The following is a 25549-nucleotide window of genomic DNA, read 5'->3' as shown; positions in this document are numbered from 1 at the left end:
TTGCCTAGTGGTTAGAGCACAGGCTTGGGAGTTGGAAGGTCATGGTCCTAATTCTGGCTCCGCCGCGTTTGTGCTGTGTGGCCTTGGGCAAGTCGCGTCACATCTCTGAGCCCACTGTTGGGTAGGGACCGTCTCTATATGTTGCCAACTTGTACTTCCCAAGCGCTTAGTACAGTGCTCTGCACACAGTAAGCGCTCAATAAATACGATTGATTGATTGATTATTCCTCAGTTACCTCTCCCAGCTCCGGCGGTGAGCGACCCCAAAACCCCGCCCTCCCCGCACCCCTGCTACCACGCTGCTTCGGTTTTCATTTTATTTTATTTTATTTTATTTTATTTTATTTTATTTTATTATTTTATTTTATTTTATTTATTTATTTATTTATTTTATTATTTTATTTTTTTATTTTATTTTATTTCATTTTATTTTATTTTATTTTATGGTCTTTCTTAGGCGCCTACCAGGTGGCAGGCACTGTACTCTTCCTCTCCCCCTCCTCCCCGCCTTACCTCCTTCCCCTCCCCACATCACCTGTATATATGTATATATGTTTGCACATATTTATTACTCTATTTTACTTGTACATATTTATTCTATTTGTTTTATTTTGTTAATATGTTTTATTTTGTGTCTATCTCCCCCTTCTAGACTGTGAGCCTGCTGTTGGGTAGGGACTGTCTCTGTATGTTGCCAACTTGTACTTCCCAAGTGCTTAGTACAGTGCTCTGCACACAGTAAGCGCTTAATAAATATGATTGAATGAATGGATAATAATAATAATAATAATATTGGCATTTACTAAGTGCTTACTATATGCAAAGCACTGTTCTAAACTCTGGGGAGTTACAAGGTGATCAGGTTGTCCCACGGGGGGGCTCACAGTCTTAATCCCCATTTTATAGAGGAGGGAACTGAGGCCCGGAGCAGTGAAGTGACTTGCCCAGAGTCACACAGCTGACAGTTGGCGGAGCCAGGATTTGAACTCATGACCTCTGACTCCAAAGCCCGGGCTCTTCCCACTGAGCCACGCTGCTTCTCAGACTGTGGGCCCCATTTGGAACAACAGGGACTGTGTCCAACCTGATTAGCTTGGATCTACCCCAACATTTAGAACAGTGCTTGACACATAGTAAGCACTTAATTACTATTATCATTTTAAAGAAAAAGTAAGGCAACATTGTCCTGCTTTCTTTTTTTTTTTTTTTTTAAAGAAAAAACACACAAAATCCCGCCCGTTTGGCCTCCTGGAATTCCCGAAATCCTTTAAGATTGACCTCAGCCCCGGAGCCCGTTAGCGCAAGTCCGGGGAAGTATCCGGCCCCGCGAGTAAATCTGAAATAATGAGGCCAGCCCATCCGCCTGCCACCGCAAGATAAGCCAGCCGTGGCGGCGGAGGTTTTATGGGGGGCAGTTCACGGGGCCTCATATTTTAAGGGAGCCGCGGTGGCCGCCGCCGGCTACCCCCAGGCAGCTCGGAGGGGCCCAAAGCCCTCATCGGAAGGGCTGGGTGACCGTGGGCAAGTCACTTCACTTGACCGAGACGCCGAGTAGCCGACTGGCCGAGCCGAATAAATAAATAAAATTCATTTATTTTACTTGTACACATCTATCCTATTTATTTTATTTTGTCGGTACGTTGGGTTTTGTCCTCTGTCTCCCCCTTTTAGACTGTGAGCCCACTGGTGGGTAGGGACTGTCTCTGTGTGTTGCCAATCTGGACTTCCCAAGCGCTTAGTACAGTGCTCTGCACAGAGTAAGCGCTCAATAAATACGATTGATGATGATGATGATGAGTGGCGAGATCACGAGCTTGGGAATCTGAGGACGTGGGCTCTAATCCCAGCTCCGCCGTTTGACCGCTGCGTGACCTTGGGCGAGCCGCTTCACCTCTCTGGGCCTCGGTTCCTTCCTCTGCGAAATGGGGATTAAGACTGTGAGCTGGACGTGGGACAACCTGATCACCTTGTATCTGCCCCAGCGCGTAGAGCGGCACTTGGCACGTAATGAGCCCTTAACAAATACCACGTGGCTCGGTGGAAACAGCCCGGGCTTTGGAGTCAGAGGTCACGGGTTCAAATCCCGGCTCCGCCAACTGTCAGCTGGGTGACTTTGGGCAAGTCACTTCGCTTCTCTGGGCCTCAGTTCCCTCATCTGTAAAATGGGGATTAAAACTGTGAGCCCCCCGTGGGACAACCTGATCATCTTGTAACCTCCCCGGTGCTTAGAACAGTGCTTTGCACATAGTAAGCGCTTAACAAATACCAAAATTATTATTAAATATCATCATTACTATTATTCTCCGGCCTTCGGTTAATCTCTAGTTGATCGCATTTGTCAAGGGCTTACTTGTTCCTTCAGTCGTATTTATTGAGCGCTTACTGTGTGCAGAACACTGTACTAAGCGCTGGGGAAGTACAAGTTGGCAACATATAGAGACTTAGGTGCAGAGCACTGTACTGTGCCCTTGGGAGATTAAGGTATAACATTATCCTCGTCAATCGTATTTATTGAGCGCTTACTGTGTGCAGAGCACTGTACTAAGCGCTTGGGAAGTCCAAGTTGGTAACATATAGAGACAGTCCCTACCCAGCAGTGGGCTCACAGTCTAAAAGGGGGCTCACAGTCTAAAAATAACAATATAACAGATGTATTCCCAGCCCACAGAAAGCTTACAGTCTGGAGGACTGTTAAAAAAAATTAAAAAGTTCTCTGTTACCTCATCTGTAAAATGGGGATTAAGACTGTGAGCCCCGTGTGGGACAGGGATGGTGTCCAACCTGATAACCTGCGATCTACCGCAGCGCTTAAAACAGAACTTGGCACACTGTAAGCGCTTACCAAGTATTATCATTATTATTGTCGATATTATTATGATTATGAAGAGGGGCTCTGAGGCCTATCCATAGACCTCTCTCCGCACGGGGATCCTGAGGTGAGCTTCGGCTGAAGGAACGGGGAGCCAAACCGGATAGACAACCTCTTGACAGATGATTCAGTCCAAGAGAGGGATTTATTGAGCGCTTACTGTGTGCCGAGCATTTGGGAGAGGACGATCCGACAGAATTAGCAGATGCATTCCCCGCCCTTAGCAGGCGGACAGTCGAAGACAGGGAAAAGCGGCCGAGCAAGACCCTGGTCGTCGCTGAGGAGATGAAGGAAATTGTCCGAAGGCAGGGAACTGTCGTTTTTCCCCAGTCGAAGCATAAGAGCGGAGCGGATGAGCTTCCTGGAAGTGGGCACGATCGGCTTTTCCTAATAGAGGAATATTAGTCATCATCATCATCAATCATATTTATTGAGCGCTTACTGTGTGCAGAGCACTGTACTTAGCGCTTGGGAAGTACAAGTTGGCAACATATAGAGACAGTCCCTACCCAGCATGGCAGTTGTGGCATTTGTTAAGCGCCTCCTCTGCCCCAAGCACTGTACTGAGCGGTGGCGGAGATCCAAGATCATCAGGTCCCACATGGGGCTCGCAGTCAAAATAGGGGGGAGGACAGGAAATAGCCTCTGGCATTGCTTCCACCTCACCAAAGCCATACACCATGGGCTGACACATATTTTTGTTGTTGTGTCATTTCTTATTTCTTCTGGGGGTCGGGGGAAAGAGATGTTATTTGGCCCGGATGTTGGGCTGTGAAGTCGATTAGAACCCCTTTAAAATCTCTTGCTAGAAGGAAAGGAGTCCCACAGCACGTGCGTGTAGATCCGTAATTTATTTATGATTTATCTGTCTGATTATATTAATGTCTGTCTCCCCCTCTGAACTGTGAGCTCGTTGTGGGCAGGGAATGTGTCCGTTGGTTGTTCTGTTGTACTCTCCCAATCAATCAATCGTATTTATTGAGCGCTTACTGTGTGCAGAGCACTAGTACAGTGCTTTGCCCACAGTAAGCGCTCAATAAATACGATCGAATGAACGAAAAGGGGTCAACTGGCATCTTGGGCATTTGGTCGGCAAGGAAAAGGTGGTGATTTCAGGGAGTTTGGGGAAATAATTTGCTCTTAACGATTAACCAAGGCTTCAGTCCGTGGGTGGGGATACCACGTAGCCACCTCATGATTTCCAGGGAGTATTTTTTGACGACTAAGTACGGTCCACAGATCAGATTTCCATCCACACAGACGCCACTCTCGCTCATTTGTTCAGTCAGTCGTATTTATTGAGCGCTTACTGTGTGCAGAGCGCTGTACTTAGCGTTTAGAAAGTACAATTCAGCGATTCAGCCCGGTCGTGCCGTGCGGGCCCGACTGAACAAACCGGGCAGTCGGTGAGTTCAAACTGGGCTCTGGATGGATTCTCTTCCCGTTTGTCCCGTCCGCGAAGACACCACTGAGTCGTCCAAATCCAGATTTGTCTCCGCCTAGCTTTCCGATAACTCGAGTTCCCCCCAATTTGGGGAGATGATTTCTAATGGCGATTCAACCCAGGTGGCCCGGAGCCTCAAGCTTTGGCAGAGCATCTGATCATCATCATCATCATCAATCGTATTTAGTGAGCGCTTACTATGTGCAGAGCACTGTACTAAGCGCTTGGGAAGTACAAATTGGCAACATATAGAGACAGTCCCTACCCAACAGTGGGCTCACAGTCTAAAAGGGGGAGACAGAGAACAAAACCAAACGTACTAACAAAATAAAATAAATAGAATAGATATGCACAAGTAAAATAAATAAATAAATAAATAGAGTAATAAATATGTACATACATATATACAGGTGCTGTGGGGAAGGGAAGGAGGAAATCTGATGATTTCCAACGCTGACAAGCGTGTTTGGGGCTTTGGGTCAGGGAAGGATTTTCGGAACGTCGGACGTTTGGGGTCGGTTTCCCGTTCTTTTGGTCAAAATCCTGCAGTTCTGGCAACCAGAATCCGCATCGCTTCTTGTCAAGAGCGCGTCCGTATTTCAACCAGAACGCTACCTCCTCGCCGTCAGCCAGCGAGCCAAAATGAAATCGACCCCTGCATTGCAATCTAAATTGGCAGTGCTTTGCACATAGTAAGCGCTTAACGGATACCATCGTTCATTTATTTTATTTTTTGAAAGAGTCCTACGAGCTGCGAGCCAGTTTTCTTTAATGGGATTTTATTCTCTGAGTCCTAATGGGGGGAGAGCCTCTCAATAACGTAGCGCAGGTATGGGAGATTTTCAGCGAAACTTAAAAGAACATCATAACAACAGCCTGCAAAAGTGATTGCTTCAAAAACAAAGTGTTCTCCGGCAGGTTTCCACGTTGGATTAAGGTAGCGTGCTTGTTTTATTTCTAAAAGCAATCTCTCGCAAAGAGGTAAGTCATTTATTCGCCTTCAGCGAGCCTCCGACCAAAGCGAGGATTGTATTTTTTTCTTTTTAAGCTGCTCTGGAGATGGTTCTTCTCTCTGAATTGCACCCTTGTGAAGGAGGGAGTCCGCGGGACGTGCCTTTTTCATCTCGGGCATGTTTTTTGTTGTGTTTCCTCATCCAGGCCTGGACCCCTCCCAGTTCAGAGTCCACCAACATTACCATAAAGACGAGGAGGATGATGCTTTGGTCGGCGGGCCGGCTCAGCTTACGGACGAAGAGAAATATAAGGACTGTGACCGATTCAAATTTTCCTGTCCTAATTGCGGAACCGAGAATATCTACGACGGGGTCTTCGACGGTTCGGTTAGTTGTTTTCTCCTCGCTATCACGGGCGCCGAGTAGAGTTCCCTTTCTCCTTTCCTCCCGCCCCTTGGAGGAAAAAGTCTCTCTCTGGGCGTGACGATCTTCGACGTAAATCAGACAGCCCAATCGTAGGTGCGAAGGCAGAATCTCCTTACCTTCGTCCGTTTCCAAATCCAGAACCCCGATTTGGGCTTCGTGGCCGTCTCGGTTTTGAGTTTCCTAAATGGTATCTCAAGCTTCGTGTGTAAGCTTCAAAGCATTCCCGTTGGAATTCTTTTTTTTTTTTTTTCCTCTTAATGGTATTTGTTGAGCACTTTCTACGTGCCAGGAACTGTACCGCGCGCTGGGGGAGATACAAGACAGTCAGGTTGAACACAGACCACGTCCCCACATTGGGCTCACGGTCTCAACCCCCATTTTTACGGTTGAGGGAACCAGAGAAGGGGAGCGACTCGCCCAAGGTCGTGCGGCGGACGAGAGGAGGCGCGGGGATTAGAACCCAGGTCCTTGTGATTCCCAGCCCCGTGCCGAACGGTACGCTTCTATTGATTCCTGATCCTGTGGTTTCGTTCCTCCCTCCTCCCGGCTCGGGCTCGCCGCGATGTTTCTCCCTTAACCTAAATCGAACCGAGGGGAACCGAGCATTTTGGAAAGTTCCCGTTCCATCCCGCCACATCCCCCTTTACCTCCTTTCGGACAAAGGTTCTCGGGCCTTATCTTTCCCGCCGTCTGCATGTATCAGGCCGCAAAAAAGAAGAAGAAAAAAAGGCCCCCGGGGTCACATTCTCCTCCAGAACCTCTGCCAAACAATGTCGTCCCTGACCTTGGGCCGGGATCTGGAGCGGGGCCAACTATTTAACTCCTCTGCAATGTGTGCGCGCATTAAGCCCCTGGCAGATGAGGCGGCGGCAGAAGCATCCCAAAACCTTGAAACTGAAAGACGAGATCCCTTATCTAAATTAAAAGTAATTATTTTCGGTTAATTTGGACAAACAGCAGATGTCTTTCATTTTTTCACACGAAAACAAAGCAGACCCTGGAAGCCGGCGAGTGGGGGGGGGGAAGCCCATCCTGCTCAGCAATCCCGCGCTAAATCCTTGACTTTTGCTTCATTACAGCTGTAAATAAGACAGTTAATTGCACGGAGGCTTGACGAGTTGCAGATGGGCGAACTGCGAAAGAGGGGATGTCACAAGCTCTGAAATTTCTTCCACCTGGAATTGCTTAGCCTGGCAGGGCGGGGCAGGCGGGATGGGAGAGCGGGGGCACGGATCCGTGAAGCGGCAGCGAGTGAGCGCTTACCACCCAGCACCCAACTACTCCGGGCCTCGGATCGGGTGTCTGCTGGCTTTGAAAGGAGGCCAGGTGGTCTAATAATAACGGTGGTACTTAGTGAGCACTTACTACGTGCCAAGCACTGTCCTAAGCACCGGAGTAGATACGAGTTCGTCACGTTGGACCCCCTCCCTGTCCCGCACGGGGCTCACACCCTTAGCTCCCGTTTTATAGGTGAGGTAACTGAGGGCCAGAGAAGCGAAGGGGCGTGCAGACATGTGGCAGAGTCAGGATTAGAACCCAGCCCCGGGCTCTAACCACGAGGCCACGCCGCTTTTCACGACAGATACAGCGTGTCTCTTTCGGGCTCCAGCGGACCGCTCTCTTTGCACGTGACCCGTTCGTATTTATCTAACATTAATGTCCGTCTTCCCCCTCTAGACTGTAAGCTTCTTGTGGGCAGGGAATGTGTCTGTTTATTCTGTTGGACTCTCCCAAGCGCTTAGTACAGTGCTCTGCACGCAGCCAGCGCTCAATAAACACGATCCAGTGAACGAATGAAAAGGGACTTGGTTCCAGCGATCAACGGTTGCCCCGTTGTCCCGTTCCCAGCGGGGGAACGTCTCCTATTGATCCTTCCGAGGATGGATCGAAAAGCAGGAATCTTCCCCCCTCTCTCGGATCGTTCATTTCGCACCGCCCCACGCAGGTCCTCTATCCACGCGAAGGCCTCCCGGCCGGAGGTCGTTTTAGGTCATTCGATTTCAGGGGATTCATTGAGTGATGAAATTATCAGTCGATTGATTGTGTTTATTAATAATAATAATAATAATGATGGTCTTTGTTAAGCGCTCACTATGTGCTAAGCACTGGGTTAGATACAAGGTCATCAGGTTGTCCCACGTGGGGCTCACAGTCTTAATCCCCATTTTACCGATGAGGTAACAGAGGCCTGGAGAATAACAATAATAGTAATAATGTTAGTATTTGTTAAGCGCTTACTATGTGGCAAGCACTGTTCTAAGCGCTGGGGAGGATACAAGGTGATCAGGTTGCCCCACTTGGGGCTCACGGTCTTAATCCCCATTTAACAGATGAGGGAACTGAGGCACAGAGAAGTGAAGTGACTTGCCCAAAGTCACACAGCTGCCAAGTGGCGGAGCCGGGATTAGAATCCACGACCTCCGACTCCCAAGACCTTGCTCTGTCCACTAAGCCACGCTGTGCGGGGCACTGTAGTAAACACTTGGGAGAGTACGGTATAACAGAGGTGGTAGACACTTTTTTTATTGTATTGAAGCGCTTTTTCTGTGCCAGGCGCTGTTTTAAGCGCCAAGGTGGATACAAGTTAATCAGGTTGGACACAGTCCGTGTCCCACATGGGGCTCACAGTTCTCATCCCCATTTTCCAGATGGGGGAGCCGAGGCCCAGAGAGGCAAAGTGACTCGCCGAAGGTCACGCGTCAGACTCGAGGTGGAGCCGGAATTCGAACCCAGATCCTTCTGCCTCTCGGGCCTGTGATCTGTCCACTGGGCCACACTGCTTCTCTTTTCTTTGTGGCCATGTTCCCCGCCCACAGCAAGCTGACGGGCTGAGAAGCAGCGTGGCTCAGTGGAAAGAGCACGGACTTTGGAGTCAGAGGTCTGGGTTCAAATCCCGGCTCTGCCAATTGTCAGCTGTGTGACTTTGGGCGTGTCACTTAATCAATCAACCATATTTATTGAGCACTTACTATGTGCAGAGCACTGTACTAAGCGCTTGGGAAGTACAAGTTGGGAACATATAGAGACGTCCCTACCCAACAGTGGGCTCACAGTCTAGAAGTCTTAACTTCTGTGCCTCAGTTCCCTCATCTGTAAAATGGGGATTAAGACTGTGAGCCCCCCATGGGACAACCTGATCACCTTGTAAACTCCCCAGCGCGTAGAACAGTGCTTTGCACATAGCAAGCAATTAATAAATGCCATCATCATTATTATTATTATTACAAGAGGAGACAGACATTAGCAGAGATGAGGCAGTTGGTGAAGAAAGTGTATAAAACCAAGTTAGAGGAGCAGCATGGCTCAGTGGAAAGAGCCCGGGCTTGGGAGTCAGAGGTCGTGGGTTCTAATCCCGGCTCCGCCACTTGGCAGCTGTGCGACTCTGGGCAAGTCACTTCACTTCTCTGGGCCTCAGTGACCTCATCTGGAAAATGGGCATGAAGACTGTGGGACAACCTGATGACCTTGTATCTATCCCAGTGGTTAGAACAGTGCTCGGCACATACTAAGGGCTTAACAAATGCCATAATTATTAATTATTGTTATTAAGTGCAAAGGCGACCCAGGAAGGAGTGGTATCATCATTATTATTACGTTCCGGTTTGGACACGTCGCAAGTTTTTCTCCTCTTTAAGTCGGCGGGAGAAGCTCCGGGAGGGAAGATCCTGGAGCGGAACGGGGGCATCCCGGACAGATTCGGGTAGCGCAGCGGCTCCGACCCGTGGGAAAATCGCCGATTCCCGTGTCACCCCGTCTTTTAACCTGGTCTTTTCTCTTTCGCCGCAGGGATTTCACATGCAGCCCAGCTTGGAGCGTTGCAGTAATCTAGGCTGCGATGTTTCCACCCTGACCTTTACGACTCGGTTGATCAACAAATTAATCCTGGACATGAGACGTCACATCCAAAAATACTACAGCGTGAGTATCCGCGAGGACTCTGAGGACCCGCGGAAAGACATTTGGTCCGAGACCCGGTTTGGTGGAGTGAACGTAGTCGCGTGGCTGGTTTTGAAGGTTTTGCGGGTGGGTGGTTTTGGGGGAGATTGGTGGGTTTGGGTGGGGAGAGAAGGTACGGGAAATTTTGAACCGTTTAAAAAAAGAAAAAGACACGTGGAGTCCAGTTAACTCGTGTGAATAAAGCGCCAAATTTTAAGGTCTGCTAGTGGTCAGAGTAGACCTGGTATTCCTATTGGAGCACATGTTTAATGAGGAGGAGGAGGAGGAGGAGAAAGAGGATAGAGCAGTTATGCCTGGAGAAGCCGCTTTTTTGAAACGGAACTTTGTTTAAAAAAAAAATGAGGGAATAAAGGTGAACGTAACTGGAAAATATCGTAGTTCAACACAATGTTTAGAACTGGTCCTTTTTAAATACTGAAATATCTAGCCCCCTGGACCTGTGACGGGGTGGGGGCGAGGAGAATCTGCTTTTTTTGCTGGGATTGGATTAAATAACCGGGAATTCGTAGCTTCCCCTGAATCGCCCTGCAGTGACTTTCCCCCCCGCTCTCTCCGCCCACCGCAAACAGCTTCAAGACCCGGTTAGTGAGGGAAGTCAAAACAACCGTCCCCGGACCCTCCGCGTCCCGCCCTCGGCACTCTAAAGGCAACGTGTCGAATACTGAGGAAGACTTCTCCGTCCCTGACAGAAAACAACTTTTCTAGATCCCAGTGGGTCATAAGCCTTTACCTCAAGGAGAGGAAAACGCAAAAACACAGAGCTCTTTTAAAAAATGTGCTACGGACACTTGTTCCTCTTCTCTTTAGAACACCCAAGGGTCGCAAAGGTAGCCAATTTTGGACATCATCTCTCTTTGAGCCTCGTGTCGTCACTGAAATAATAATAATAATAATAATAATAATAATAAGATGTGACTTACTCTGTCCGTACCTGGAGAAGCAGCATGGCCTAGCGGAAAGTACCCATTCCCGGGAGCCAGAGGATCTGGGTTCTAATCCCGGCTCCACCACTTCTGTGCTGCGTGGCCTTGGACTAGACACTTCTGGGCCTCGGTTCCCTCATCTGCGAAATGGGGATGAAGACTGTGAGCCCCACTTGGGACCTGATGATGATATTTAAGCGCTTAGTACGCGTCAAGCACTGTTCCAAGCGCTGGGGTGGGGAGACAAGCTAATCACGTCGGACACAGTCCCGGTCCCCCATGGGACTCACAGTCTTCATCCCCATTTTACAGATGAGGTAACCGAGGCCCAGAGTTTTGAAGCGACTTGCCCAAGGTCACACAGCCGGCCAGTTGCGGGGCCGGGATTAGAACCCAGATCCTTCTGACTCCGAGGCCTGGGCTGGATGATCATGAATCTCCTCTAGCGCTCAGTACGGTGGTGGGCTCGTAGTAAGCGCTTCACCGATGCCCCGGTCGTCGTTCCGGTTGGGAGAGGCACAGTATCACCTTGGGATGCTCCCGTAACGTCTTTGTTCAAAAGAAGCAGCACGGGCAACTCAAATGGAAAATATTTAGCTTGTACTTACGCTTATGCTAGTAGGGAAATGTGTTTTCTCGTTTTTCTTGGCATTACTTTTTAAAATGCGGCTCGTCATATTAAGATAGCACGGCATGTCATTCTGATGCATAATGGGGAGAAAAACAGGTATAATGTTGTGATGCTGGGGAGAATAATTGCATTTTCAAAATATTGAAGTAGAACAAGGAGGATTCCTGCCTCCATCTTTCAGCAAGGCAGCAGATGAGCAGCTGTTGCCTGTAAAGCCAGCCTCCCGACGAAATTGAGCCTCAAGCCCAGGAACCCGAGTGCTGGGATCGGGCTGGGATTCTCGTCAAGAAGGGACTTGCTTACGGGATTCCTTATCATTATCGTCGAGGGTATTTGTTGAGCGCTTATTGGGTGCAGAGCGCTGTACGAAGCACTGCGGAGAGCCCAATGCAACAGAGTCGGTTTCCAACCCGCAAGGCACTTACAGTTTAGAAGGGGGGTCCACCCTCGAATGATCGAAAGTTTCCACGGGGGAATTCCGGAGGCGAACACCCCCTTCGTCCCCAATCCCTCTCGCTCTGCTCACGGAAAACTGGCAGGTTATTGCCTCGTGCCGAAGTTGAAGTCGATGTTAGAATTCCTCCCGGATATGGTATGAACGGCTCCCGAGATGGAGACTTGCTCCCGCCTCTGGATTTTTGCCCGATCCATGGGAAGTCATGAGCGGGTTTGCCATCGGCTTTCTTCACGGCCCAGGGCTCACTTCCCGTCCCGCACTTTCCCCGGCTTCCTTTTTCGCCTCGGGAGGCACGGCTGTTCTGTGCCTGCCAATTAGGAGAAGCCTCATCAATCCATCAGTCGTATTTACTGAGCGCTTACTGTGTACAGAGCACTGTACTAAGCGCTTGGGAAGTACAAGTTGGCAACGTATACAGGCCCTACCCAACAGTGGGCTCACAGTCTCCTTCCTTTCCCCACAGCACCTGTATATATGTATATATGTTTGTACATATTTATTACTCTATTTATTTTACTGGTGCATATCTATTCTATTTATTTTACTTTGTTAGTATGTTTGGTTTTGTTCTCTGTCTCCCCCTTTTAGACCGTGAGCCCACTGTTGGGTAGGGACTGTCTCTATATGTTGCCAACTTGGACTTCCCAAGCGCTTAGTACAGTGCTCTGCACATAGTAAGCGCTCAATAAATATGATTGATGATGATGACTGTCTCTATATGTTGCCAACTAGGACTTCCCAAGCGCTTAGTACAGTGCTTTGCACATAGTAAGCGCTCAATAAATACGATTGATTGATTGATTGATAGAAGGGGGAGACAGAGAACAAAACCAAGCATATTAACAAAATAAAATAAATAGGATAGATATGTACAAGTAAAATAGAGTAATAAATATGTACAAACATATATACAGGTGCTGTTGGGAAGGGAAGGAGGTAAGATGAGGTAAGCTTCATCCCACCAAACCTTCCTCATCACCTGTCCCTCTCTCAGTTTACCTCGGGCCAGGGCATTTCACAGCAGCACACGGTCGGTGATGTTTCTCGAGCGCTGCTTGTGTGCACGGCACTGAACTAAGCGCTTGGGAGAGAGACGGTATAACAAAGTTCCCTGCCCACAGCACGCTGACAGTCTAGATGGGGAGGTGGATGTGAATATCGATAGACAAATGACAGACAGATATGGACAGAAGGGGTGTGGGGCTGGGAGGGCGGATGAAGAAAGGGAGCAAGTCAGGGCGGCTCAGGAGGGAGCGGGAGAAGAGGAAATGAGGGCTCAGGAGGGGAAGGCGTCATGGAAGAGATGTGCGCTCAACAAGGCTTTGATAGTGGTCAGAGGGATCACAGGAATGGAAAAGGAAACAAGAGAGAGGGAGGGTTCAGGCTTCTTGCTTTTCACTGACTTCTCTCTCCCTTTCCCTTCAAGGCCCTACTGAGAGCTCACCTCCTCCAGGAGGCCTTCCCAGACTGAGCCCCTTCCTTCCTCTCCCCCTCGTCCCCCTCTCCATCCCCCCCATCTTACCTCCTTCCCTTCCCCATAGCACCTGTATATATGGATATATGTTTGTACATCATCATCATCAATCGTATTTGTTGAGCGCTTACTATGTGCAGAGCACTGTACTAAGCGCTTGGGAAGTACAAATTGGCAGCATATAGAGACAGTCCCTACCCAACAGTGGGCTCACAGTCTAAAAGAGTGGGCTCACAGTCTATATGTTTGTACATATTCATTACTCATTACTCATTACTCATTCATTACTCTATTTATCTTACTTGTACATACCTATTCTATTTATTTTATTTTGTTAGTATGTTTGGTTTTGTTCTCTGTCTCCCCCTTCTCGACTGTGAGCCCACTGTTGGGTAGGGACCGTCTCTATACGTTGCCAACTTGGACTTCCCAAGCGCTTAGTACAGTGCTCTGCACACAGTAAGCGCTCAATAAATACGATTGATTTCTCTCCTCTCCCCTGTCTTTTCCCCCTCTGTCTTCTCTCCTGCCCCTTCTTTCTCTCTGCCGGGATAGGGCATCAAAAGGCTTGATGTCCCTAAATGATTATTCCACCGTTTGGCGGATTCACTGCCTGACATTCCCAGGTTTGAGACTTTCTTACCAACCCTCTATTAACCTGGGAATATGGAGGTCAGGAGCGATGCTAATGTCCTTGAGGGAAAACGTCAACGGCTTCGCTACAGATCCTGAATCCCGTTCTGGTGAGATAATAGCAGTAATAATACTGATAAATTTGGTATTTGTTGCGTGCCTACTGTGTGCCAGGCACTGTACTAAGCGCCGAGGCGGATACGAGCAAATTGGGTCGGACACAATCCCTGTCTCAGGTGAAGGCAGAGTGACATACTCGGACTCTCCCGAGCGGTTAGTACAGTGCTCTGCACACAGTAAACGCTCAATAAATGCTATTGTCTGGTGGGTATTGAAGCACTCATTCACGCACATTCACATCATGCAGTCAGTCGATCGGTGCTGCTTTCATCGAGCACTTATTATGTGCAGGGCACTGTAGTAAGCGCTTGGGAGAGTATAGTACAACGGAATTAGCAGACATGTTCCCTGCCCATAATGAGCTTTTTGTCTCTCGCTTCCATTCTCTTTCCTCCTATTTTACTTCCTTTGTGTCTGTCTCCCCAGTTGCACTGTAAGGTCTTTGGGTTGAGGAATCATCATCATCATCAATCGTATTTATTGAGCGCTTACTGTGTGCAGAGCACTGTACTAAGCGCTTGGGAAGTACAAATTGGCAACATATAGAGACAGTCCCTACCCAACAGTGGGCTCACAGTCTAATCATGTTTAAGTGTATTATTCAGTGGGAGTCAGAAGGACCTGGGTTCTAATCTTGGCTCTGCCTCATGTCTGCTGTGTGATCGTGGGCAAGTCACTTCACTTTTCTAGGCCTCAGTTACCTCATATGTAAAATGGGGGTTGAGTGTGAGCCCCATGTGGGACAGGGCTTGGGTCCAACCTAATTCGCTTGTTTCTACTCCAGCACTTAGAACAGTTAAGAGCATCAGAAGCGCTTAAGAAGTACCTTTTTTTTTTTAAAGAACAGTGCTCTGCACACAGTAGGCACTCAGTATATAATATTGATTGATCGGTGGCCCGGATTGACTTCTATTCATTCCATCATATTCATTGAACACTTACTGTACTCAGAGAATGGCAGCGTGGCTCAGCGGAAAGAGCCCGGGCTTGGGAGTCAGAGGTCGTGGGTTCAAATCCCGGCTCCGCCGTTTGTCAGCTGTGTGACTTCAGGCAAGTCACTTCACTTCTGCACCTGTTACGTCATCTGTAAAATGGAGATTAAGATTGTGAGCCCCACGTGGGACAACCTGATCGCCTTGTATCCTCCCCAGCGCTTAGAACAGGGCTTTGCACGTAGTAAGCACTTAACAAATACCAAAATTATTATTATTATTATTATGTGTGGCCTAAGCCAACAACCCAAAAGGATTTTTTTGCGCCGAGGGGATGTGAGCTAGAGGTTTTGTTGAGTGTTTCATCACTAGGGCTGAGAAAACAGTTGGGCATCTAAGGGCCAGATGTCCCTCGCCTCTTGCTTTCTCCGTTTTCCTTTCCCGGCTTGAAAATGGGAAGAAGATCCTGAGTATTTCCGATCCCCTTTTGTGGCCCAAAGGGAGACAGTGCGGCTTAGTGGATAGAGCACAGGCCTCGCAGTCCAAAGGCCTGGGTTCTGATGACGGTTCTGCTAATTGTCTGCTGTGTGACCGTAGGCAAGTCCCTTCACTTCTCTGTGCTTCCGTTTCCTCATCTGTAAAATGGGGCTTTAATACTTGTTCTCTCCTACTTGTACTGTGAGCTCTACATGGGACAGGGACTGTGTCCAACGTGATTAACTCATCTGAACCCCAGCTCTCAGAAGAGTGGTTGATACATAGTAAGCGCTTAACAAATATCATAATGAAGGATTAGGACTGTGGGGAAAGGTGTGTTGCGTTGGTTGGGCGGAGCAGGCTCAGCCTTTGCTCGGTGGCTGTTTTAAACGAAGGGGAACTTTCGGGGTGTTCTCGCCGGCGATCCCTAAACCCCCTGGATCCTTGAGGGAGTCACGGAGGACGTCATCCCCCGGCCTCTCCGAGCACCCCAGAAGGCGTTCCAAGTTGGGCGAACCTGGGATCGCACTTAGTGTTGGCATTTCTTCTAGACTGTGAGCCCACTGTTGGGTAGGGACTGTCTCTATATGTTGCCAACTTGTACTTCCCAAGCGCTTAGTACAGTGCTCTGCACACAGTAAGCGCTCAATAAATACAGTTGATTGATTGATTGATTGATTTCTGGTGCTCCTATATGGACTGGGAGCCCCATGCGGGACAAGGACTCTACCCAACCTGATTAACTTATATCTACCCCAGCGCCTAGAACAGCGCTTGACACAGAGTAAGTGCTTAGCAAATACCTTCATCAATATCATTATTATTATTACTCTCCCATTCACTTCTCTGGGCCTCAGTTACCTCATCTGAAATTGGGGATTAAGACCGTGAACCCTGGATTGTGTCCAACGTGATTAACTTTTATCTTCCCCAGCCCCTAGAACAGTGCCATTCTTATTCTTCTTCTTATTATTATTATCACTCTCCCACTCACTTCTCTCGGCCTCAGTTACCTCATCTGAAAATTGGGGATTAAGACCGTGAACCTTGGATTATGTCTAACGTGATTAATTTATATCTTCCCCAGCACCTAGAACAGTGCCATTATTCTTATTCTTCTTATTATTATTATCACTCTCCCATTCACTTCTCTGGGCCTCAGTTACTTCATCTGAAAATTGGGGAATAAGACCGTGAACCCTGGGTTGTGTCCAACCTGATTAACTTGTATCTTCCCCAGCCCTAGAACAGTGCCATTATTATTATTACTCTCCCGTTCACTTCTGTGGGTGTCAATTACCTCATCTGTAAATTGGGGATTAAGATAGTGAACCCTGGGTTGTGTCCAACGTGATTAACTTGTATCTTCCCCAGCACCTAGAACAGTGCCATTATCATTATTATTATTATTACTCTCCCATTCACTTCTCTGGGCCTCAGTTACCTCATCTGGAAATTGGGAATTAAGACCGTGAACCCTGGGTTGTGCTCAACCTGATTAACTTGTATTTTCCCCAGGACCTAAAACAGTGCCATTGTTATTATTATTATTAATATTATTATTACTCTCCCATTCACTTCTCTGGGCCTCAGTTACCTCATCTGAAAATTGGGGATTAAGACCGTGAACCCTGGATTGTGCCCAACCTGATTAACTTGTATTTTCCCCGGCACCTAAAACAGTGCCATTATTATTATTTTTCTCCCATTCACTTCTCTGGGCCTCAGTTACCTCATCTGGAAAACGGGGATTAAAACTGGGAGCTCCGGGGGGGTTATGGGCTGTTTCCAAATTGGTCAGCTTGTAACTACCCCAGCTCTGAGAACAGAGCACATAGCAAATACCGTTAAAAATAAAAATGCATGTTTTATGCCACAGCTGAGATGTGATTAACCACATCGAATGCCCCACCATTTAAAAAGGATAGTTGAAAAGGAGGAATTGGTAATGGGGTGGAAGAAACCAAGTCAGTGAATATTCTCAGTCCGCTGCTCTCCCCCTTCTAGACTGTGAGCCCACCGTTGGGTAGGGACTGTCTCTATATGTTGCCAACTTGTACTTCCCAAGCGTTTAGTACAGTGCTCTGCACACAGCAAGCGCTCAATAAATACGATTGATTGATTGATTGCCAGTGAGTTAGGTGTGGGAAACGAGCTGAAATCAAATTCCACCTCTGTAGTTTCGGTACTTTTCCGGAGGATGACAGCCGGGCAGTAGCCTTCCTCAGAAAACATTATACCATTCCTGAAATAACACCGATAAGAATCGTGGTATCTGTGAAGCACTTACTATGGGCCAGACACTGTACGGAGCGCTGGGGTAGATACAAGCTAATCAGGTTGGACACAGTCCCCGCCCCACAGAGGGCTCACACTCTTCATCCCCGTTTGACAGATGAGGTAAGTGAGGCCCAGGGAAGGGAAATGACTTGCCCACGGTCACGCAGCTGACAAGGGGCAGAGCCGGGATCGGTCCCCCTGTCATATGACTCCCGGCCCGTGCTCTATCCGGTAGGCCACGCTGCTTGTCAGCTGCTGAAACGGCCCTCTCCCGTTGCATAAAAAAGCGCCGTTCTCCGCGACATGCTCTATAGAAAGGACCCGAAACTCAGATCCTCGTTCTTTATTTTGCCGAAGGCCCAAATCGGCTCTCAAATTCCAGGGAATGTTTCTCCGGTGTTATTCCGGTTAGGTTCTCTCCTCCACCTCTCCCCCCGGACCCATCTCCCTGCTCTCCGTCAAACGAAACGTTGGCCGCTTCCAATATCCCGGCCCTCTCCTCTGGCCTGCGGGGGAAAAGGAACTAATATGCAAAGAAATCACAAATCGCCATTTCGGAAGTTCCATTTTCCAAGAACGCCCGAGCCTTTAAGCTCGACGGGGGCAGGGGACGCTTCTGCTAATTCTCGTTGGATTGTTCTCCCCTCCACCCCCAAGCGCTTAGTACACTGCTCTGCGTGAGGTAAGCGCTCAGTAAATACCGTCGATCGATCGATCGACTTCCTTTTTCGCGAGATTTAGGTTTTGCCGTCGGAAAGATTGATCCAGAGCGTCTTTCTTTCTCCTTCGATCCCGCGGCGGCGAAGCCAACAGACAGCCAACCCCAGAGAAGAGCGCTAGCGAAGCTAAATTGGGAAATGAAGAGGGCTTTTTTTAAGCAGGAAAATTTCATCATCTTGTCAGCTGGCACGGTGCCCTGCTGTGTGGTTTCACAAAGGCTAAGAATTACACTTTCACGAAATTTTCCTCACTAACTGCCCTGGTTAATTTGAAAGATAACCCACTGTTCTAATTCATTCCTCAATGGGGCGGTGCAGGTTTCCGTCTTTGATCTGACAAAGCATTTGGTGTTAATCGTTTTGGCCCTCGACGAGACACTCTCGGAATTGTGCTTTTACAATAAATGTGTCTGCGATAGCTCTTTAGTCTATTATACTTACAATAGATCCATAGAACTGGTAATTAATTCTGGGCCGCTTTAGAAATGGGAAGAATAGGTATAGCTTTGTCAAGTGCTGTTGGGAAGTTTGTTTAGCTGGATCGGGGGTTTTTTTTTTTTTTTTGAAGTGTTACCCTCTGCCATCCAGGAAGCATCCACAAAAGAGAGGAGGTTGTGAGGGAAACGTCTGCCAGCCCGGGCTGCTCGCCGATAAATAGGCCACCCGACCCTCTTGGTACCTGGGGCCTCGATTTACGCGTCCATTGAGGCCCCGATTTACGCCCGCCGAAGTGAGGTGGAAGGGCACGGCCCAACACCGCCTCGATCCTCCGCTCTTGCGAAGCTTCCCGAGGCTGTCGGACTGAGCCCGGGCCCTCGTTCGCCCGTTCGAGCGTATCTATTGAGCGCTTACTGTGGGCAGAGCGGCGTACTGAGAGAACGGGAGAGTCCCTTTTAGACTGTGAGCCCACTGTTGGGTAGGGACTATCTCTATATGTTGCCAATTTGTACTTCCCAAGCGCTTAGTACGGTGCTCTGCACATAGGAAGCGCTCAATAAATACGATTGATGATGATGAACGATAGAGCAGTAAGTAGGCACACCATCAAGGGCGTATGACTGACGGGCAAGAGACGCACGCCAAACTCCGAGTCGAGTTTCTTTTAATCGGTCGGAATCTGATCTCTGAATCAGGGCGGCCTACAGATAGAGCCCAGGTCCGGGGGGGCGGGGGTCTGAGGAACCGGGTTCTAATTTCGGCTCCCGGGCCGCCCTGAAGTCACTTCACTTCCCTGGGCCTCAGTGACTTTGTCCGTAAAAGAGTCCTGGGGGGTTCTGAGGTGAGGGGAGAGCAGGAGGCGGATTGAGAAAAACGATCCGGAAAGCGGAGACTCGAGGGAGGGAGGGAAACAGGTCAACGGGGAGTAGACGAGGCAGGCTGTCACAGGGGCCTGGACCAGCCCGCTGGGAAGCATCATGGCCTAGTGGATAGAACACAGGCCTGGGAGGGAGAAGGTCATGAGTTCTAATCCTGCTCCCCCACTTGTCTGCTGCGTCAATCAATCAAATCAATCATATTTATTGAGCGCTTACTGTGTGCAGAGCACTGTACTAAGCGCTTGGGAAGTACAAGGTGGCAACATAGACGGTCCCTACCCAACAGTGGGCTCACCTAGAAGGGGGAGACAGAGAACAAAACCAAACATACTAACAAAATAAAATAAATAGAATAGATATGTACAAGTTAAAATAAATAGAGTAATAAATATGTACAAACATATATACTTATACACAGGTGCTGTGGGGAAGGGAAGGAGGTAAGATGGGGGGGATGGAGAGGGGGACGAGGAAGGAGGGGAACCCACGACCTTCCGAATGCCAGATCCCGCCAGGGAGCCCCATGTGCTCGACTATCCCACGTCTGTTTTGTCGAAACAGTTGGGGAGGAAAGGCATGAGATCACACCAGTCGGTCACTGCAAACCGGCTGGAGTTTTACACTGGCACATGCCAGTGCCATATCGTGGGAAAAAAGTACCTTTTCTCAGCTGAGGATTTCTGTGTTATAACACTGAGAAAATAGAACTCGGAGGAAGCGGAGCAGAGTTAGGGATCGGTCCGGTGAACATGGGAAGGATGACGCTACCGTGGAAGGATCTGAATTGGGTAAATTAGGGCACAAAACAGACGGCATAAAACAGAGAAGCAGTGTGGCTTAGTGGAAAGAGCACGGAGGTCGTGGGTTCTAATCCCCGCTCTGCCACTTACCTGCAGGCAAGTTACGTCACCTTGCCCGACTCATTTTATTTCCCTGGGCCTCGGTGACCTCATCTGGAAAATGGGAATTGAGACTGTGAGTCCCATGTGGGACAACTTCCCCTTCTAATAATAATAATAATGGCATTTGTTAAGCGCTTACTATGTGCAAAGCACTGTTCTAAGCGCTGGAGGGGGATACAAGGTGATCTGGTTGTCCCACATGGGGCTCACAGTCTTAATCCCCATATTACAGATGAGGTAACTAAGACTGTGAGCCCACTGTTGGGTCGGGACCGTCTCTATATGTTTCCAACTTGTACTTCCCAAGCGCTTAGTACAGTGCCCTGCACACAGTAAGCGCTCAATAAATACGATTGATTGATTGATTGGCAACCTGATTACTCTGTGTCTACCCCAGTGTTTAGAACAGTGCTGAGCACATAGCGCCTGACAAATACCGCTGTTTTTGACGGCGGTTTGGATTGAGAGGAAGGGCTGGACTCTGGAGATAGGGGCGAGGAAAAACCACTGTGGGGAAAAAACAGGAACTGACAGCGGCTATAAGCATCAGGACTCTTTTAAGAGTTCATTCGTTCATTCAGTCGTATTTATTGAGCGCTTACTGTGTGCAGAGCACTGTACTAAGCGCTTGGAAAGGACAGTTCGGCAACAGAGACAATCCCTACCCAACAACGGGCTCAGAATCTGGAGTTCTGAGAGTGCCGTGAGTATTTGCGGAAAACTCAACTGGAGTTCGAACCCAGCCGTCCAGAGCTAGTGTTTTGGTCGCTAGAAAGAGTTCCACTTAATTAATCCCGTCATTCCTTCCATCGCTGCCGTCCATGACTCTAGACTGTGAGCCCACTGTTGGGTAGGGACCGTCTCTATATGTTGCCAACTTGTACTTCCCAAGCGCTTAGTCCAGTGCTCTGCACACAGTAAGCGCTCAATAAATGCGATTGAATGAATGAATGACTCAGTGCCTCTTCGTGAAGCACCGTGCTGCTCACTAGGGCCAACACTGAGCACAGTGCAGGGCACAGAGTAAGTGCTTAGCTAATAATAATGATAATAATGGCTATATTTGCTCAGTCAGATCATCGATTCTTTTGAAATGTGGTGTTGGAGAAGGCTTTTGCGTATACCGGGGACTGCCCGAAAAACAAAAAAAAAATAGGTTTTGTAGCGATTAAGCCAGAGCAGAAAGCGAAATGACGCGACTTTTGATTTGTGTATTTTGGGGTGGATACCAGCAAATCGGGTTGGACACAGCCCCCGTCCCACGTGGGGCTTCACAGTCTCGATCCCCATTTTACAGATGAGGTCACTGAGGCCCAGAGAAATTTATCGACTTGCCCAAGGTCACACAGCAGACAAGTGGCGGAGCTGGGATTAGAACCCATGACCTTCTGCCTCCCAAACCTGTGCCCTATCCACTATCCACATCATCGGGAGGACTGATTCTCTGGAGAAGACACTAATGCTAGGAAAAGTCCAGGGAAATTGTGGGAGAGGCAGACAGGCAGCTAGCTGGTTAGAGTCCCTAATAACGATAACAAAAGAACTGTTAGTAAGGTTGTGGATTATGTTAGAGGATAGGACGTTCTGGAGAAAGTCTATCCATGGGAGTCGCTATGAATGGGAAACGACTCGCCAGCACTTGATAAAAAGAAATTGGTCAGTGCTTATCTGCCAGTCATTATTTTCTGGACCTCAGTTTCCTCCTCTGTAAAATGGGCATTCAATCCCTGTTCTCCTGCTTAGATGCATATTGGCTTCATCCCGATTGCCTCGTGTCTCTCCTAGGGCTTAGTGCAGTGGTCGGAACATAGTAAGCGCCAGACGAATACCACAGTCATTAATCAATCAATCGTATTTATTGAGCACTTACTTTGTGCAGAACACTGTACTAAGCGCTTGGGAAGTACAAGTTGGCAACAGTAGAGGCCAGAGCACCAAAAACAAAAAGGTTATTAAAAAACCCTCTTAGGAAAATGCCCACTCTAGATTGTCACCTTGTTGTGGGCAGACAATGGGTCTGTTTATTGTACTGTGCTCTTCCAAGCGCTTAGTACAGTGCTCTGCACCCAGTGGGCTCTCAATAAATGCCATTGACTGACTACAGTGCGTGCGCCCAGTAAATGCTCGATAAATAGGATCGGTTCAAGTCCACGCTGGGCAGACCCACCTGATCCCTTCAGCCAAATTCGTTTCTTCTGATCCCACCGCGAGCTGAGACATGCGTAAAACCCGAAGAAAGAGTTCTCCTCCTCGAACCCCCCACCCTTTCACGGGGGGTTGTCGGGGGTTTTTCTCCAGCTTCTGCCGCCTCACCACCCGAACCTGGATTCCTTGAATCTGTGGCCTTTCAGGGGCGTCTATGAAATGAATAACAGCCCTGCCTCGACATCGCTCTCTCTCTCTCTCTCGCTCCGTCTCTCATCTATGGCTGTCACCTTTTAGCCTTCTACCCTGCCAGCGATGCCACCATTCTAGCGAGGGAGTGGCCTGGGCTTTCGTGGGCAATCGTCAACAGCCGTCGCCGGACCGGATCTCGCCGTCGCTCCGACCCCGCCAACCGAAAGTCGGGTCCAGACCCGCCCCGTCGGCGAGGGGAGAGAACGGATTCCGGCCCCTCCGTGCCAACAGAGAGCACTTCGGGAGATTCCCGACGGGGCATTCGGGGAGGGCCGTGCCGGGCCGACGACTCCGTCCGTCAGCCATAACGGGGGAAAGCCGTGGCATCAGAGTAGCGAAGCGTGTGGGTTGTGGTAGAAAAGCGGCGAGGCGGTGAGATTGAGGACTCTAAAGGCGACGGTGAGGAGTTTTTGTTAGATGCGGAAATGGTGTTTTGCTCTGTATTTTTCCCCACCCTCCATCCCTTTGCGCCTTCCTGCTAGTCTCTGGAATACAGGGGCGACTCTCGGACCGACAGTGGCGTGCGTTCGGTTCGGAGGTTGAGACCTCCTCTTTTCGGTTCTGTCCGTTTCCCTCCTCGCCCTTGGAAGCAGACTCGTTCGTTCATTCAGCCGAATCTGTTGAGCGCTTACGGTGTGCGCTGTACTAAACGCTTGGGAACAAGGAACAGACACATTCCCCCCGCTCACCTCCCCTCTCCGATGATAGGTGACTAAGTGGTTCTCCATCCGGCCCAGTCTCGCTCCGTTAGAGGATTCTCCATGGGATGAAGGGCCACAGTTGGGCCGTTTCTAGAGTGGTTTCCCTCCGTCGTGCGTCTAGCGGGACTGAGGAGCAGCGTGGCTTGGTGGACAGAGCCCAGGCCTGGGTTCGAATCTCGACTCCGTCACGAAGCCAAGTCACTTCGCTTCTCCCCGCCTCAGTTACCGCGTCTGGAAAATGCAGGGGTTAAGAATCTGAGCCCCATGTGGGACCGGGACCGAGTCCAACCTGGTAAACTGGGATCTACCCCAGCGCTTAGAACAGCGCCTGGCATATAGTAAGCGCTTAACAAGTACCATAATTGTCATTATTATAGCGGCCCTCCTCTCCCAGGGAACTCTGTGCCAGTTCCCGGCTGACCCAGCCTGGCACCTACATTGTACATATTTATTACTCTATTTATTTTACTTGTACATATCTATTCTATTTATTTTATTTTGTTAATATGTTTGGTTTTGTTCTCTGTCTCCCCCTTCTAGACTGTGAGCCCACAGTTGGGCAGGGACCGTCACTGTATGTTGCCAGCTTGTACTTCCCAAGCGCTTAGTACAGTGCTCTGCACACAGTAAGCGCTCAATAAATACGATTGATTGGTACCAGTCGGTGAAATCGTTGCGGTTTTCATTGCCAGGTGCCAGGCACTGTACTTAGCGCTGGAGTGGATACAAGCAAATCCGGTTGGACAAAATCCCTCTGCCACGTGGGGCTCACCTTCTTACAGCCCCATTTTACAGATGAGGTAATTGAGGCTCAGAGAAGTGAAGTGACTCCCGTGGGGTCGCCCAGCAGACAAGCGGCGGCGCCAGGATTAGAACCCAGCTCCCAGGCCCGGGCTCTAACCACTAGGCGACAACCCTCACCCTCCTGGGCCAAGCTGCACTTCCTGCCGTCTCCGCCTTCCGTACCTTCTCCCGGGAAAGGGGCCGAGGGCCCGGCGGGCTCCCAGACGGGATTCGCCTTGTAAAAAATCCCTTCGATCCGAGCCGAATTTCTTTCTCTATCGGTGCGCGGGCAAGAGAGGCCGTCCCCCGATCCCGTGGAAAAATTCATCTTGGTGACAGCAAGCGAACTTCGGAGAAAATCATCGGCGCCTCGGCTTGGGTGGAAAGAGAAGATGGACTGTCGGGCAGAGTAGCGGGTTATAAATGAACGCCGGAGGCGGCTTTGAAAGCGCTGCCTTTTTCAAGAAACGTCTTTGTGTCTGCGGCATCGCCCTTCCGGGAACCTTCTCTTCGTTCGGAGCAGGGCAGGCGCTAACGAGGTTTGCAGAAATGGAAGTGTTGACGTTCACTTCCATTCGGTGGGCAGTGAACTGTCCGAGGGAAAAACGAGGTAGTTCCCTAGTTTGGTACGCACGCGGTTGCGTTTTTGCATCCGGTACTAAATGTCCGTTCCCTCGAATTTGATTTCCCGATCCAGAGGGTTGCAAGACAAGTCAAACATACGGATAGTGCGTTTTGTTAAAGTGCCAAAAAAATATAAGCCCACAAGAATCACTGTTTTTCTCTGAAACCAGACAATCCAAATAAGCGGTTTGACAAGATGGATTTAAGACAGCCAAATTGTCATACCGTGAGCTGTGTAAAAGAAGTCCTGTACGTTGGGCCAGAAAACGTGGATTAGTGATGGTTGGGTTAGTGTCTGCGAAGGCAGAGCAAATAGCCTAACGTCAAGCACAAATTCCCCGTAGCGCGTTTGACCGGGCGTGGACGAGAGAAACGCACCGAGCCGTCAGCCCCGCGCTCGGGCCGGGGCCCCCATCGTGGGATGAATGGGGGAGAGAGTGGCCAAATTCCAGCATGACCGTTCCCATCCCACCTTCAGGAAACATAAAATAATAAAATTCCCATTTGGGCTTTCGTTCCCAAAAGGCCCTC

The 25549-nt window shown here is 49.2% G+C and overlaps 1 protein-coding gene across 1 annotated transcript in view; it reads left to right on the top strand.

Moving 5' to 3' along the window:
* The window catches only part of POLA1 (DNA polymerase alpha 1, catalytic subunit), a 302830-nt gene that overhangs the window by 148341 nt on the left and 128940 nt on the right, over positions 1-25549 (top strand). The window contains exons 33-34 of the mRNA XM_038757398.1: positions 5472-5653; positions 9479-9610. Coding sequence (XP_038613326.1) covers positions 5472-5653; positions 9479-9610 — 314 coding nt within the window. The remainder of the gene's footprint in view (positions 1-5471; positions 5654-9478; positions 9611-25549) is intronic.

This window comes from Tachyglossus aculeatus, chromosome 15, assembly GCF_015852505.1.
Source record: "Tachyglossus aculeatus isolate mTacAcu1 chromosome 15, mTacAcu1.pri, whole genome shotgun sequence".
NCBI classification, from domain to species: Eukaryota; Metazoa; Chordata; class Mammalia; order Monotremata; family Tachyglossidae; genus Tachyglossus; species Tachyglossus aculeatus.
This window is presented reverse-complemented; position numbering and strand designations above follow the sequence as displayed.